Source organism: Mandrillus leucophaeus, unplaced genomic scaffold (genome assembly GCF_000951045.1).
Source record: "Mandrillus leucophaeus isolate KB7577 unplaced genomic scaffold, Mleu.le_1.0 Scaffold300, whole genome shotgun sequence".
NCBI lineage: Eukaryota > Metazoa > Chordata > Mammalia > Primates > Cercopithecidae > Mandrillus > Mandrillus leucophaeus.
The window spans coordinates 2928580-2946504 of NW_012103144.1; the positions used below are offsets into that span (position 1 = coordinate 2928580).

At 36.5% G+C, this 17925-nt stretch overlaps 1 protein-coding gene across 1 annotated transcript in view; it reads left to right on the forward strand.

The window, feature by feature from the left end:
• CD109 (CD109 molecule) overlaps positions 1–13391 on the forward strand; it is a 149351-nt gene extending 135960 nt beyond the window's left edge. Inside the window, exons 26-31 of the mRNA XM_011987122.1 lie at positions 728–883; positions 1940–2005; positions 4726–4868; positions 8229–8376; positions 10304–10406; positions 12912–13391. Coding sequence (XP_011842512.1) covers positions 728–883; positions 1940–2005; positions 4726–4868; positions 8229–8376; positions 10304–10406; positions 12912–13087 — 792 coding nt within the window. The 3' untranslated portion in view covers positions 13088–13391. The remainder of the gene's footprint in view (positions 1–727; positions 884–1939; positions 2006–4725; positions 4869–8228; positions 8377–10303; positions 10407–12911) is intronic.
• Positions 13392–17925: the final 4534 nt, after the last annotated feature.

Here is a 17925-nt window from a genome sequence, read left to right on the forward strand (position 1 = left end):
ATTATATATCATGTATTAAAATATATATTTAAGAAAGTATTTGGTTGCATTTTTTCCTTGATTTCTTAAAATTACTTTGCAGTTTCAAAGTTTAGTAACTTAAGCAAAAGGCTAAATTCACTGATTTTAATTTTTTTCTCCTCATTATTATGAACTTTATATCTGATATTTATATGGAATAAACCAGTTCCCCATCTACATTTCCCATTTTTCATCTGTGGTAACTGATACAAGAGTAGATGTTCAGTTCCATATAGCAAATATTTTCTATTTTCTTTTCTTCTTTTTGGAAAGGAAAAACTGGAACTTTTAATTTATTGATAATATGTTCATTTATGTGCAAAATTGAGTGGGATTACAAAAATGCTACTAGGATTAACAAGTGAGTTTAGTAACATTGTGGCATTAAAAAATCAATGTTCAGAAATCCATTGTATGTATATATGAGCAATGGAAACTCAAATCAAAATAGCATAAAATGTTAACTATTTAGGGATTAATCTGACAAAAATCAGTAAGATCTGTACACTAAAAACTATGAAACATTTCAGCAAACATTTTCTGAGCCTCTCCTGTACTCTAGGCCAAGGAGATTCAAATATGAGTCAGGGAGCATTCCGCTGTGAAGGAAGGTGGTTGAATGTCCAGCAACAAAACACTACTAAATTTACTCTTTGAAGACCTTGACATATACTTATATGTACAAATGTTTTTTTTCCCTCAACAGGATACCATTGTGGCTTTAAAAGCTCTGTCTGAATTTGCAGCCCTAATGATTACAGAAAGGACAAATATCCAAGTGACTGTGACGGGGCCTAGCGCACCAAGTCCTATAAAGTTTCTGATTGACACACACAACCGCTTGCTCCTTCAGACAGCAGAGGTATGCACAAGGGGCAGTTATTTAAAAATCAGAGTAGACAATTCTTTATGCTGGAATACTGCTTTATTTGTAATCTGTTGATTTCAACAAAGACTTGTTTCCAGAGCTCTGTAGAGGAATAGGGAGAAATGGTGCCCTCCTTTGGTTGAATTTGCTAAGCTCTGGAAGGGCAGGGAACTTTGGAAAGATTGGTGGAACAGGAGAAAACATGGGCACTGTAACATTGAGAAAGGAATGAACATAGAACCCTGTTGCGTTTCTGTTCTTCATAGGCACTGTGCTAGATTACTTTACATATTCTATTGCATTTACTTCTCAAAGTAACTCTAAGAAGTAAGTACATTTATCCCTGTCGTACATATGATAAAACTGAGGCTGAGAGAGGTTAAGTGACTTGCTCAAGATCATGTTACTAGTAACAGTAGAGCTAGGATTTGAACTCATCATTCCAAAGACCATGTTCTTTTCAGCTGCTCCACATGTCTTCTTAGGAGAATTGATAGAACCAGTAGTAGAATTCTTACTTTAACTGGAATAAAAGAATATGCTAGTTCTTAACTTTATTCCCTTGATAAATTTGTGGGAGGTTGAGTACAATGGATGAAGGTGATAACTTCAATTCTGGAAAGTGAGGAAGAGTGGTGATGATAAAGGAAAAGAAGGAATAAAGTTAGGCACAGTCATAGACAATGTGTTATTGTGCTCCTGGGAAAGCCAGGGGATTAAGTCTTGATTAAGGGAGGTCAGGGGAGGGAGATGACTTTAGTTTCTTGTCTTTTATGCTTCAACCCCAATAGGAGGACAGACTTGTCAGTAGCACTAATGTGCCCTCCCATGAGCAGAGGTGAGGGAGCTTGGGGAGAGTGCACTTTTCCTTCTATCACCTTGCTTACCTATTTGACCCATAGCTTTTGATATGTGAGACAGTATAAAGCTCTTAGTACTGTCAGTGATTGCTTCTGCTCCTAATGAGGGATAGGACTGATCTGTTGTGCTACTTGGAAGGATCTACATATGGAAAATTAGCCTCATTCACTTTTTTTCACCTTGATTCAGCTTGCTGTGGTACAGCCAACTGCAGTTACTATTTCCGCAACTGGTTTTGGATTTGCTATTTGTCAGGTATGTAATGATGCTTATTTTTTTAAGTTAAATATGACTTTTTATAATAATTATTTGGTTTGGGGCTTTGCTAAATCTTAGATAACTTGAATATAATTCTTAATAATTTACATCTATGACTTCAGCAAGATATATCACTGTCTTTAATAAAAAGTATTAGAGATGTTGCCAGCCAGTGAATAGAGAGCAATTATATAGATTGATTTTCTATTTGAAAAATATTTCTTGGAGATTATTTGCTTTTTGAAGTGAGGGTTAATGTCCTCCAATGTGATTCCTGATAACAAATACATGTTTTACTTACAATTTCTTAATATTCATCTGAGAATATGAAAGTCAACATGGTAGAATTATTGACTTGAGGGGAGGAATTGTGTCCCTTTAAAATTAATAAAATCTCATATAATAGTACATATAACAATTAGAGCATAATTATGTTCAATCCTCTGGTACAGAAAGAAAATCTAAAGAAATCTACATTTTTATGGTACAGCAGGAGCTACAATAAAAATGGAAGTAGTATGAAAAATACTGAATAAGATAATCATTACACTAAATAGTACATAAAAATATTGAGGACTTTAAAATCATCTCATTAGAACCTCAAGATAATATGTGATAGGACCAAAAATGGTTGCGTGCTTAGGTAGAAACAACCAACCAAACAACCAAACAAAAACACTGAAACACTTACTGAGAAAGGAAAAAAATGGCTATTATGGAGAAAAAGTACTTTTTTCAAAAACCAGCACTATCATTCTAGTTGAGAGAGCAGATATACTTGCTGAGTAGGGCAGGTATACCTTGCTAAGCAGGTATAATTTAGAAACTTCCAAATAATTCTAAGATTATTTTGCATTACACTCAGAATACAGTACACATTTTTTAAAACTAAAGGAAAAATGATCACAGTGAAAAGGAATGGTATTTAGTGAAAAGGTCAGAAAGAGAAAGTAAACAATTTATTTCGATCTTTACTAACAAAGACCATGGGAAAATTCTCATTCTCAAACTGTCTTGCAATCCAAGAGTAAATCTAAAAGTAAATATGCTGTGTATTCTAGATAAAATTGAAAAACTATATGTACTTAAATCACCAAGTTGGTTGGAATTCATTTTTGATAAACCAAATGTAGAGAAATTACTGAAACCAAGTGATGTTTTACTTGAGGCTTGAAGCACACAGGGGTGAATGTGGTACTTGCTGGTCAGAATGTTCATCAATCCCATGTCAATCTCAAAATGCAGAAAACAAAAGGAAGGAACCAGTAGGCACTTCTCATGAGGGAGGAAAAATAATTACAAAGAAGTTGGACACCCAGAAATGGGTATTGAGATTTCTTACAGTTGATATTTTTATATGTGCTCTGGAAAAAGGAAGGCAAAGAAAACTCATGAGTTTGTAGTAAATATTACCCTTTTTTGGGTAATAAAATATTAAACTGTTGGAAATAAACTGCAAGATCTTTTAAAGTTCCCTGAGTGAGCAGTTGAGCTTTATTGCCAAATGTAAACCCTAATACTTAGTTATGGATGGGCATTAATTATGACCCGAGAGACAAATAGAGTAGTCCTTGTTTGTTTCCTGATGGCATTGGTCTCTAAAGGGATAATTGCATGCCACTGAAAGGGGAATGATGGAAATAATAGAGAGCATCTCTCCAATTTTATGAGACTATTTTTCAACTGCTTCAGGAATACTCTATAATTTAATCGTTATACTTTAAGGAAGAGTTGACAAATGTCCGAAGTAAGATAACCAGAAGGATCAAGTGGATGACGGATTATATGAGTTTGGATTGTGGCAGAATAAGAAGACTGCAACTTTTAGATTTGAAAAATGAAGACTTAGAGGATTTTTTTAAGTGTGCAAATCCATGAGGGACATTAGATGTTAGTTCTGAGGTGTGTGTGTGTGTATGCACATGTGCATATATGTATGTGTGTTAGGTATAAGTTAAAAGAAAACACAACCTTACAAAGCAACAGTAAGCTTTACGAACCTTGTTATAAAAAAGGGGATGAGGTAAAACATTTAAGTAGATTCCAGTCCATCCGGGGATGAGACTGGACTAGGAAGTTTTGAGTACGTGCCTAAGCTTCTGATTTAGGATCCCTTTGAGAAAGACGCAGGTCCTCAGGCTCTCCCATTATGTCTACAGCACCTTTAACATCAGTGGTGGGTACAGAGTAGATGCCGAGAAAGACCCAGTTGACTGAAAGTTGTCATTTATTTTATCATCTTTGACAAACGTTGTATGAACAAAAAGAATCCTCAGCAATGTTCAGCTAAGGCTCTTCAATGTTTTAGTTTTGATTTATCCTACTGAGAGTTTGTGAAGTTCTAGTTAGAGAGAAATGACTCCATTTGGGCAACTAATTTCCTTAGAAATTAGTGAATGCTCTCAAGATGGTTTTTTCCTCAAGGGAATGTTTACCCTCTTTGACAAAACATTATCCCCAAATATCGCCCATGGTGTTTTATTGTACTTGTTTTGGAATATTACCTAACAATGTTAAAAATAATTTTATAAATTGTAATACTACTTGTTAATAGTGATACTTTGTTAGCAAGTAAAATTAATTTTTTTTTCTAGTTTGAAGATTAAAAATCTTACTGGGTCCATCCAAAGAGAATCATTACCTAATACAGTATTTAGAAGGCATAATGATAGAAGTTTATGTCCAATTTGTTATTTATGCTAGTTTATTTTTTACAGCTCAATGTTGTATATAATGTGAAGGATTCTGGGTCTTCTAGAAGACGAAGATCTATCCAAAATCAAGAAGCCTTTGATTTAGATGTTGCTGTAAAAGAAAATAAAGATGATCTCAATCATGTGGATTTGAATGTGTGTACAAGGTAAGTGTCTGCTTAGGTCTCTTTTCTTTTTTTCCTTTAGAAAATAGACTTGAAGGTTTAATTATTTATAGTTGTCTAACTATATAAATATAAGAAGTTATATTGAACAAAGAATTCAATTATGTACTACACTTCAGATTACAAACTAGAAATACTACTAATTATATTCAAGCGTTTATTAGATGCATACAAAAATTATTTACAGGTTTTCCCTGAATGTATAACAAATTTGAATAGAACAGTGTGTATATAAATTAATAAAACTCAGGTCTAATTTAGGAAATCATATTTAATACTTAGAATGATTATTTCTTGTTATGAGTTATTTTTCTGTTGAAATAATTATTTCAGGTTCATACTGAACTTTAACTGTTAGGCATTTAACCCAAAACTTTATGATAACATGCAAATTCAATCAAGAGGACAGTTTTTTTTTTATATACATTGAAAATATTCCAGTTTAGGAGTTTCTCATATTGGATAATTAGACACTTAACAGCTGAAGCTTCTGGGAGTACTTTTTAAGTTGACTCTTAAATTGTTCTATATCCAAAGCATCTGAGAATCTTGTTAAGTAATAAAGAAAAAGGGTTCTACGTCAACCCTACCGACTTCACAGTAAGACTGGGAAGCTGCAGAGTTTTGGACATTCCACTGCACACAGGAATTTGAGCACACTCCTTGTGAAAGTTTTTGAATAGAGGCTTCACATTTTTTTCTTTCGTGAATCTATTCTGTTACATCTGCCTTATTTGGTCTTGAGCTGGAACTTAAAGATGCACTGGCATTGAGGAGCTGCTGTTTGCTCTTCTAAAATATCCTATAGTGTCCTGGTTTAACTGAGCTTATTGTTGAACTAGAAGTCCCTGGTGTGGTCCTGAGCTGGCAGATGTTCTTCAAGGTCATCTCTGGGTGCTCATCCAGGTGGCCAGCCTTCACAGCCATTGCCTGGACCCAGTCTCCACCATTACCGCTACTGTCTGTCTTTATCTTTGGACCTTCTTGTTCATGATTTTGGGGTAAAATGTCCCACATTTGTCCCATTCTTCACCTTCTTGGGCATTTTGGGCCAGCAGTAAGAGGATATCAGAATCTCTGCAGTGGCATCCTTTTCAGCTGAGAAGAAAGTGGGACTCCAATTATTTTTTACTAGTCTTCCAATTGGTCTCTGTTATAGAATAACAACTTCAAGTTATTATTATTATTATTATAAACAATAACAACCTACAGTAATTACAAACTTATATGCCAGGCACCGCACCAAACACTTTTACATGCATATCATTTAATTCTTACAGTAACTCTGTAAAGTATGTGTTATTATTATCCCTGCTTTTCTCAAATTCCTGACCTCAAGTGATCTTCCTGCGTTGGCCTCCCAAAGTGCTGGGCTTACAGGCATGAGCCACTGTGCCCTGCCTATTCCTGCTTTTCTCATTCATTTATTTATTCCCTCAGCAAGTATTGGTTGAGCCTCTACTATGTGCCAGGCATGGTGTCTGTGTGTCAGGTGTGGGAATGCAATTGTAAGCCAAAAAAGACACAAGCTCTGCCCTTGTGGAACTTGCTGTTTGAGATGGATACAGAAATTAATGGAAACAATCCCCTAAGCAAGTCTCAAGTTCCAATTTTGAAAAGGGCAAAGAAGAAGACCCTCATAGAGTTATGAGAGGGAGACTTATACCTCTTAAGAGACATCAGGTGAAGAAACATGAGGAAAATGAGGTGGAGCCAGGATTCAGACTATGAAGAGACCTCAGCATTTATAGGGGTTCATGTAAGAATGCAGGATTTCCAATCTTAAGCATCAGGAATCAGATGGACAACAGAGTTGGGAACTGTTTTCATGTGAGGGTAGGGGTTTCATAAAAAGGGTTTAAATGCTGCTACTAGTTTTCTGAGAAAAATCTGGTATGAAAGACAAATAATATTTAAGTGTATTTTTTCACCAGCACATTATAAAAAAGAGGAAATGACGAGTTGATGGGTGCTGACGAGTTGATGGGTGCAGCACACCAACATGGCACAAGTATACATATGTAACAAACCTGCACGTTGTGCACATGTACCCTAGAACTTAAAGTATAAAAAAAAAAAAAAAAGATTACCTGATATTTCAGACACTTTATCCTATCAACAGGGTCCAAGACCTTACCTCATACCAGGCTTTCTGTGTGGCATGATAGTTTAACAAATTCTGCCCCAGGCTGGTAGAGAGATCAGATCAACCAAGGTACTTTTAATATGTACCAAAAGTATAATCTGCATTGTGCTTTTAAATGTTTAAGCATATTGACTGTTTTTTTCTCATCTATATTTTTTCTCATATGCAAACACCTCTAGTTTCAATCCATTTATTAGTTCTTAATAACATCTACTTTGGCTCAGTGCATTGCCAGCAGATGGTTTCAGTTGCTTGGGATTGCAGAACCGGCTGAAGTCAGCAGTTGTACTCTATGGCTTTTCAATCAGTCATGTTTGGCAGGCGTGGGTTTTCTGCTCTAAAAAGCAAGATTCTTCTAACAGCCCTTCTTGCTTTTGCCATTTAAAAGGACAACAGGTACTAACTTAATGCTATGATCCTTTTAAATTGGAGGCAAACATCTTTCCATACTCACTTAGCTGGGCTCCTTCTGCTCCAAATGAAAAACTCTTGCCATCAATTCATTTTAGAAAAGTATTTATTTGTAAGGAGATAAAATGTTGTTGGTGCCCGGATCCTCTGATGCTCACATCATGTACAACAGGGTGCGAGAAGGATGCAGTGTAATAAAACTTTCCAAGGCTTGTAATTCCCTCATGGTGGCCAAAGAAAACACAAAATGTTCTTCAAGTATGTGGGAGAACAAAGGGAAGGCCTTTCCCTACTGGTCTGATGTTTCTAAAACCAGATGAATAAAAGGTTGCTAAGAACTTGGATGGGACTATCACTAAGTGATCAAGTGATGCCTCCTTCTCAGGGCCTGGCTTTCTTGGAAGTTTGGTGCTGTCAACTTTTGACAAAAGAAAAAGTGCAATTCGGTTTGGAATCACTGCTAGAAAATAGAGTTGTCTGTTGAAAGGATGTATGTTGTACTGTCACAGTTTGTAAGCACAAGCCTGTTACACTGCAGGCATTGCACACTATCTGTCAGATGAACACATTGTTGTATCATTATTCCTTATATGGTTGAAAGTTATAAGATTACCACACATGTAAGAAAACGATAACCTGTTTTAAAATTCTCTATAGTGAATTTTATTTGAACTCAAACAGTATTTGGAATAACATTTGGTGGGTTTGATTTTTGTATGAAGATAATTTGATAACAGCTGTGGGTTTTTCCTGAGTTTTCATTCATCTTCCCCTCTTTGATTTAGGTTTTTGGGCCCAGCTAGGAGTGGCATGGCTCTTATGGAAGTTAACCTACTAAGTGGCTTTATGGTGCCTTCAGACACAATTCCCCTGAGCGAGACAGTGAAGAAAGTGGAATATGATCATGGAAAACTCAACCTCTATTTAGATTCTGTAAGTAGGAAAACATAAGGTAACCTGTTGACAAAGCTACTATGTTTTGTGTTCGGATGTCTACCTTACTTTAAGTATGTTTTCTTTAAGTCATTGTTATTTCAAGTTTTTGTGTCCCTGAATGAGTTTAACATGGCAACCATATACTTATCTCCATTAGAAAGACATAACTATAAAATCAGTTTAGAGAGTTGCTGTTAATGACGAGCCTGATGCAGGTCTTCGTAACTAAATCTTTATTTCATGCCAGATGTGAAATACATAGAAATTTCCATATTATTATTAAAACAGTTCAGTCTAGATCTGAATTTGAGAGCCTCTTTGCCTCAGGGAATTGCCTAGGCTGGAGTGCAGTTGTGCAATCATAGCTCACTGCAACCTCCAACTCCTGAGCTCAAGTGATCCTCCCACTTTAGGCTCCTGAGTAGCTGGGACCACAGGTGCATGCCACCTTGCCTAGATAATTTCATGAGAATTTTTTTTATAGAGACGGGGTCTCACTTTGTTGCCCAGGCTGGTTTTGAACTCCTGGCTTCAACTGATCTTCTGGTCTTGGCCTCTCAAATTGTTGGGATTACAGATGTGAGCTGCGATGCCTGGCTGGAAGACGAATGCCTTCATTACACATTTTAAAATTCTTCCATGAAGCTTCTAACAAACCTTGAAGGGGTTAATGTTCTTACCTTGAAAAATTAGGTGCTAAATCATGGAGGATTATTCTCAGAGATTTGATCTTGACATAGAATTATTACATAACCTTCATGTACTCTTTCCATTGCTGAATGACTACTACTGATTCGAGAATAAGGTGAATACAATGTGTAGGTGAAGGTAAGTGAAGAATTCCAGACTCTACTTGGTATGTCTCAAAACTGGTGGTATGTAAGTTTATTCTTTTCTTATAGCATTTATATGAGCTTCATAGGTTGAATTGATATTGAGTTCATAGTATTCCAAGGATTTCATATTACATGGGTGGGTTTGATGTTTCTTATTTCAGTTTTGTTACGTATGAATCATAAATATATTGCTAAATATGTACTTTTAAAAAGACAGTTCTTGAATGTTCTCATTTGTTTTAGCACTTCAAAACCTCTTTGGTTCAAGCCCCATTAAAACTAATTCAGTCTCAATATAATGTTAAATAATAGTCTCTAGATTCTTTTGCTCTTTAGGAATTATCTTACATTAATCACTGCTCGAAAGCCATGGGCCTGATTTGGAACTTAAAAAACAAAGTTAAGGTTTTAATTTAGTAGTGTAATTGGTTTTGGAGTTTGTCTTCTATCTCTGATGCTCTTGTTAATGGTTATTTTAATTTGAGTGTCCAGTACTCTTTGAGTGGTCAGTTTGACTTTTCATTTACTACTATTGGCAAATAAGGGAATGTTTGAAGGAATTTACTAATTTCTGATTCTTTAACGAGTGTTGTTTGCCAAATTGGCCAAATCTATTCCTCTTGGAGACAGATAGGCTGGCCTTGTGTACCCCATCTCAGTCATTGGCTGTGGAGTACAGCCCCATCTTAGTTACCTCACGTACTGGGTGACATGGCTTGCATGAACTGAGGGCAATTCCCAGGAGAAGGAGGCTGCTGTGAGCCATTAGTAGTAACTGGGGGTGGGGTACACCATCTGAGACAGGAGATCTAGGTGCATGCACCCTCAGGCTTGCTACTTACTTAACCACTCTAATTCTCAGTATCCCATTCAGCAAAATGGAACTAAGAACAATACCTTTTTGTAAGCATTGTTTTACAAGTTAAATAACATAGTTCATAGGAAGTACTTACTGCAGTATCTGACATGTAGAAATCCTCCCTAAGTGTTAGTCTCTGTTTCCTAAAATGGTAAGAAAAAGAAATGTCTTTACTTAATGATGAACACACAGTGTGCCAACCCCTTAAGACTGTTTTGCATTTCTCAAGGTAAATGAAACCCAGTTTTGTGTTGATATTCCTGCTGTGAGAAACTTTAAAGTTTCAAATACCCAAGATGCTTCAGTGTCCATAGTGGATTACTATGAGCCAAGTAAGTATGCCCTGGAGTTCTTAATACTTTAGAAATTAAGCCAGGCATTCATTCACTTATTGGAAGTGACCACCTGTTGGATTGGTTCTGTGGCGAGGGCAGGATTTGGTAGGAGGAAGTATAGGCAGTGGGGAGGCAGGAAGTGAGCATCCCATTTCAGTGAAGACTATTGATAATTTACAAGGGTCACATGATAGGTTTTAGCATATGAAATTTAAACACGATATATTTTTTCATGTTTTAAGTTTTTAACTCTCACAATTATAAACTTTACAAAGAAAAATTGACATAGAGAGTCCAGTTATGTTTCATTTGCAAGGTATTGCTTCTATTCCAAGCACCTATTCCATCTGGTTCCAGCTTTAAAATGGGAGTTCTTCTAAAAGTAGAGCTACCATTTGATCCCACAATCTCATTACTGGGTATATACCCAAAGGACAATACGTTGTTCTACCAAAAAGACACCTGCACTCATATGTTTATTGCAGCACCAATTCACAATAGCAAAGACAGGGCATTGACCTAGCTGCCCATAAACTGTGGATTGGATAAAGAAAATGTGGTACATGTACATTATGGAATACTATACAGCTGTAAAAAAGAAGTAAATTATATCTTTTGCAGCAACATGGATGCAGTGGAAGGTCATTATTCTAAGTGAATTAATGCAGAAACAGAAAACCAAATATCACATGTTCTCACTTATAAGTGGGAGCTGAACATTGGGTACACATGCACATAGAAATGGGAACAGTAGACACTGGGGACTTCAAAAGTGGGGAGGGAGAGAGGGGAACAAGGGCTGAAACACTCTCTGTTGGGTACTATGTTCATTATTTGGGTGACAGGGTCAATAGAAGCCCAAACCTCAGCATCATATAATATACCCTTGTAACAAACTTGTACATGTACCCTTGAATAGTAAATAAATAAATAACAAATCATAAATAAAATGGGACTTCTTCAGGAGAGAACATGAACAGCATCTGCAATGCAGTAGCATTGGCTGGAGTTAACTGTTTCTCTATCAAGGGACTCTGGTGTTTTGCTGAAACCTACACTTGATAACATATTTTTAAAAGTGCATCAAGAAAAGTATAGCCTGTTTGGAAAATAACTTGAGCTTCTTTGATTTTTCTGGTAACTCATTTTTATAAAATGATGGAAATTTAGGATGTAAAAAGAGAGAGCTGGTCTGGAGATGGCCCAAGTTTAATAGGACGAATCCATGTTCAGTCAGAGTGACTTTTTGTATGTGATCTCTGGCCTAATGTTTCTAATTGTAATATGTCTTATTTTGAATAAGCACTTGTGTTGGCTCAGAATCATCACAATGCATGAGAAGCATGAGCATTTTTATGTGTTAGGTCGTTGTAGATAATTACACTTTAAATGAGATGAACTCGTTCCCATTGTTGTTAGTGCTTCATAGAGTATTCAAGACTAAGATGTAGCACCAGTTCTCTCCTCTTAGTCAACAAGCCAGTTCCTCTTGTCTTTTGCCTCCTGTTGGCACTGAGGAAGAGGATTCACCCAGGTTCTTGTGGGACATTTGGCGAACAGTGATGTGGCACTTTTTTCCTAGTGGACGGATGGAATACACTGTGGAGACCCAATGACAGTAACTAGTTATCCAACTTTATTACTTAACTTAGTTGCAAAATTCCCCAACTTATATTTCTTGGGTACATGGGGAACATTTTAAACATTTGAGAAACAAAAATAATTCAGTCTATGCAAATTTTTATGGAAAACAACTTACTTATGAGGAGGCCATTTTAAAATGAAAATATGGGAAAGATCAGAATAAGCTAAACCTTCCAACCCATTTAAAAAAATCCCAAAACACATTTACGATATGGACAACAGTCTGAAAAATCATGAATAAATTTGACAATAGAATATGTTTTTAAAACATTATAAAACTCATTTATGTTTTACAGTGAGTTTACTGTGGTGTTATAGGTACTTTATGTAGTTTTTTCATGTTAGCTTTTAGATACTATATGCTCAGTGTTTTAAAACAAGGTATTGCATAGGCAGTCTTCCCTTCATATTTATGTATTTTTCTACTAGAGCCCAGGGTAAATGCCTCTTTTCAGTAGTTCTAATGATTAGAATTTGATTTGAGTGCACAGAGAATGTCATCCTAAAATAAACTCTTGAGGAGGTTAAACAGTCCTCAACTGAAAATTCTCCCTGATGCAGTAAGAGATGAAAGTGGTGCTTGTGATTGCAGTGTGCAGCTGCAGTCTATTTGCTGTCTTTTAATGCTGGCCAACTGCTGGTGGTAGACAGATTGGACTGAATGCATTGTTTCTCTTTTGGATTTGGTTAGTACTTTGGATCATTCTTGGACATTTCAGTTGTTTCTTGTAAAGAAAAATAAAATTAGGTGAAGAATGGAAAACTCAGAAAAGTGTATCGAAATGCTCTTATGTTTTGGCAAAGTCAAGGTTTCTAAACAAGGGAGCCGTGTGAACTGATGTCTGCTTCTTTGAACAGGGAGACAGGCGGTGAGAAGTTACAACTCTGAAGCGAAGCTGTCCTCCTGTGACCTTTGCAGCGACGTCCAGGGCTGCCGTCCTTGTGAGGATGGAGCTGTAGGCTCCCATCATCACCCTTCAGTCATTTTTATTTTCTGTTTCACGCTTCTGTACTTTTTGGAACTTTGGCTGTGATTTATTTTTAAAGGACTCTGTGTAACACTAACATTTCCAGTAGTCACATGTGATTGTTTTGTTTTCATAGTGGAATACTGCTTCTATTTTGAAAACAGTTTTTTTTTCTTTTTTCTTTCTATGGGGTTACGAGGGTGGTGTACAACAGGTCCTAGTATGTATAGCTGCATAGATTTCTTCACCTGATCTTTGTGTGGAAGATCAAAATGAATGCAGTTGTGTGTCTATATTTTCTCCTTTCAAAATCTTCTAGAATTTTTTTAGAGGTATTTGTTTTCTCCAGAATAAAGATATTATTTTAGAATAGGTATTCTCCTCATTTTGTGAAAGAAATGAACGTAGATTCTTAAGCATTATTACACATCCATGTTTGCTTAAAGATGGATGTCCCCAGGAATGGGAGAAAACAGCTAGCAGGAGGAGCTTCATCTGTTCCCTTCCCACCTCCAACCTAACCCTACTGCCGACCCCACCCCAACCCACCCCATGCCCAGTGGTCTCAGTAGATATTTCTTAACTGGAAATTCTTTCTTTGTAGAATCTACGTGGTGAATTTTTTTTTTTAAGTGGCACGGTCTTTTTCTGCTCGAAACCTGATCACACACCCCAGCCATTTCCCTCCCTCTCTCTTCTGTAGAGAAATGTGAGGGGCAGTACATTTCCCTGTGCTTTGCACACCGTCTCAGAGGTTGAGGAGCATACTGAAAACTGTCCTGGGGGTTGCTGGGTGTGCTGTGTCCTTCCCACATCCTCAGCCCCACACCAGCTCTATCTCAGGGGTGAGAGTCAGAGAGCACAGAAATATGTGCCTCATGGGACTTCGATTAGAAGATCCTAGACCAGGAGACACTGTGAGCCAGGAGTACAGCAAAATACTAGATAAGTCACTGCAGACCAACCTCCCCGCAGTTGGGAAAGAAGCTGGGTTTGTGGAGAATCAGAGCATCTTGACATGATTGCTGACCTAAAGATCCCTGGCATTGGCCCGGGATCCTGTGTCAACTGTTCTAGGCTCAGGGGTGTGAGTATCAGACTGCCAGTTGTCTAGTGACATCTGATGCTGGCTGTGAACTTTTAAGATCCCCGAATCCTGAGCACCTCAATCTTTAGTTGCCCTGTATTCTGAAAGGTAATATAATTTATGGATGAACATTTTAAAGATGAATCCCCCTTTTTTCTTTTCCTCATTCTCTCTTTCTTTTCTTTCCTTCTCCCTTTCTTCTTTGCCTTCTAAATATACTGAAATAATTTAGATATGTGTCAACAATTAATGATCTTTTACTCAATCTAAGAAATGGTTTAGTTTTTCTCTTTAGCTCTATGGCATTTCTCTCAAGTGGACATGGGAAAAAGTAATTGCCATGGGCTCCAAAGAATTTGCTTTGTTTTTAGCTATTTAAAAAAAAATCCATCAAAAAGAAGGTATGCAAATGTATCTTTTAAAGTTGATTTTTAAAAATGCTCTTGCTTTAGTGAATTTTCAGAAATTGTAGTGGAATGGATGCTCATATATTGCTTATGGATATTTTGGATACCAGGGTAGGAATAACTGACAATCAGTATTTTAAAGCTGGCAAACCAATACGTAGAAAATAGATTCTCAGACAGTGGTCTATGAAGAGGGCAGTTAAGTATCGAATACCTACTTTTCTTGCCTTTTTTTTTTTTCAGTGGGAAAAAGTTTCTAGATCTCTTACACTTCTGACACAATCTGTTCTAAAACAGGCACTTGTTATGCTGGGGCCTCCTTGTAAACGTGTTTTTGCCCTTTATACTCTGGGAATTCTTTAAAGGTGAAATCATCTTATAAAGAAATTGGAGGAGGGTCTTGGCAAAGGATTTTCCCTTCCTCTTCCCTGGCCTGGGAACCTTATGCTGACAATCAATACTTTATATTTTAAAGTACATAATTTATAGTTAACTTTTAGTGTAATATATTAGGAAACACTAGACTGGAAAGGCCATTGGAAGACAGGTCGTATCTTTTTCAGACCATATTTCCTTGTTTAAAAACTAGCATTTGAATACTTTTTCTGTGAAGAACTCCAAGTTTTCAAGTTAAAAGTCACCTCCTAGGCCAGGCACGGTGGCTCACACCTGTAATCCTAGCACTCTGGGAGGCTGAGGCAGGTGGATCACAAGGTCAGGAGTTTGAGACCAGCCTGGCCAATTTGGTGAAACCCTGTCCATACTAAAAATATAAAATTTAGCCAGGCATAGTGGCATACACCTGTAGTCCCACCTACTCAGGAGGCTGAGGCAGGAGAGTCACTTGAACCTGAGAGACAGAGGTTGCAGTGAGCCGAGATTGCGCCACTGCACTCCCGCTTGGGGGACAGAGCGAAACTCCGTCTCAAAAAACAAAAAACAAAAAAGTCACCTTGTAACTCATCTCTTTTTATTGTAAGTTTATTAAAAGTGAAGAGGACAACAATGAGAAGGAAGAGAAAGGGTTAGCAAGCACTGCCTCCTGGGGCATGGGGCTGTGCAGGTGTCCTGGCCACTTCTTCCTTCATACTTCCCTTAGAGAACTTGCTGTGCTACAAGCAGTGGGGTTGGACTAAAAGTGATTAAAATACCACAGGCATAAGGAGAAACGGAGAATATGTAGTAGTAATAATTAATAGTATAAATTATTTTCTTCATATGATATGAGTAATAATATTAACTCATTTCACCATTAAGATGGCTTATGCTGAAGCTCTTCCATTTAGAATACTGTTAATGTCATTTACTGGTATGAACTAAAGTCCCCCTTCTTTTCCACTCACTAGGAACCTTAGTAAGACACCAGCATATCTCACCTCCCTTTCTGATTGGCCAATGCTTCCAGAGACTGAATGTTGGGAAAACCTAGTAGTCAAACAATTCTAGGACAGAATAACACTTTTATATTTGGTTTCCCCATCTTACTACCTTTAGTTAGAGTTTTAAAAAAGAAATTCAAGCCCATTAAAATATGCCTGGTCAATGAAATGCTTCCTTTTATTGTGTTCTATTGTACTTTGTTTTTCAAAACATTCTAAAAATAGTATCTTTGGTTTAATATTTTGGATTATATATTATAATCTGAGGAGCATTTTGCTTATATAGAATCCAGATATATTTCTGTTACTTAGGAGTTGTTACTTATCTATGCAATACCGTATCCTGCACGTGGGAATTTTCAGAATTGTAGATAGCATAACTCTCCCTGCTCGTGTTGTTTTGAGCCTAGGTATAATTTTTTTTTTTTTAGAAAAATATGTATTTAGCTTTAATTTCTATTTATGCTAAAGATAGTTATAAATAGTCTGTCGATATAGTACCAACTATTTTTATTTTGACATAATTCAATTATTTCATTTGACATGTCTGGCTGAATCAAGACATTAAAAAATTGGATCTATGTTGAGACCATCCTGGCTAACATGGTGAAACCCCTTCTTTACTAAAAATACAAAAAATTAGCCAGGTGTGGTGGTGGGCACCTGTAGTCTCAGCTACTCGGGAGGCTGAGGCAGGAGAATGGTGTGAATCCAGGAGGCAGAGCTTGCAGTGAGCTGAGATTGCGCCACTGCACTCCAGCCTGGGCAACAGAGTGAGACTCCGTCTCAAAAAAAAAAAAAAAAAAAAAAAAGGATCTCTTATTTTTCTTTGTCATTTTTAAAAAAAGAACCATTTTATTAACCTGCTGGCATATAATCTGGAGTTCTTTTGACAACCTTACTTTTTCTGATTTGCTTTATTGAATGATTGAATACTCATTTCTTTCTAAAAATATGTTGTAAATTCTCCCTTGGCAAGATTTCTCCCTATGAGGGTACTTATTATTTGAGTCTGCCAAGTGGTTACCATTGGGCAAGGTGCCATGATATATTCTTGGGTGCATTAGTTTTTTGCACGTTGTAAATTTAAGACACTTATAGTAAGTGGACTCATTCATGGATGAGCTTTAGAACCTTTTACATTCTCAGTAGAGGCTTCTGTTGGACAGGCAGAAGAGTATCTCCCTCACTTTTTTTTTTGTTTTCAAATTCCAGGAAGGCATAGCACTTTTAAGAAATTAGAATTTTTCTATCATCTATGCAAATGATATTTATGTTAATATTAAATATCTTATGTTACACTGGGAGTAATTTGAGGTGCAATTATTTTTATCACTACTTTGAATAGAGGACCATTCTTCTTTCTTCAGAAAACTAAGCAGTAAGTATAACTTTTAAAATAAGTATATATCAGTGAAAGTAGGCTTGTTTTACAACTATTTCTAGCCAGTGAGTTGTGTTTTCATGTCTCATCAAGACGGTACCACATTGCATCATTTTACAAAATACATTGTCATTTTCATTTCAACTGTAACATAGGAAAATAGATATTTCCTAGATGATTTCTGAGTTTCTTACTGCAAGGAAAAGTTATCAATTGGTATACATGTGTCTCTGTAATAGGGATAAAATTGCTATATCTGTTGCGACATATTCAAGAATCATTCTATCTTATGTTGTCTTGAGGCCAAGATGTACCACATTTGCCCTGTATATTGAATTGGTGGTAGAAGATAGTTCCATGTTCCTTCCATTTGTAGATCTTTAAGATTTTATCTTTGATAACTTTAATAGAATGTGGCTCCATTCTGGTCCTTCAAGCCTTTATGGTTTGGATTTTCAGCAGGGGACAGTTGATGTGGAGTCAATCTTTTTTGTACACAGGAAGCTTTATAAAATTTTCTTCACGAATCTCCTATTTTGGGAAGCTGTTTTGCAAACGAGAAGAACACTGTTGAAATATTATTTTTCCAGGAACTAAAGCTTTATATATTGATCAAGGTGATTCTGAAAGTTTTAATTTTTAATGTT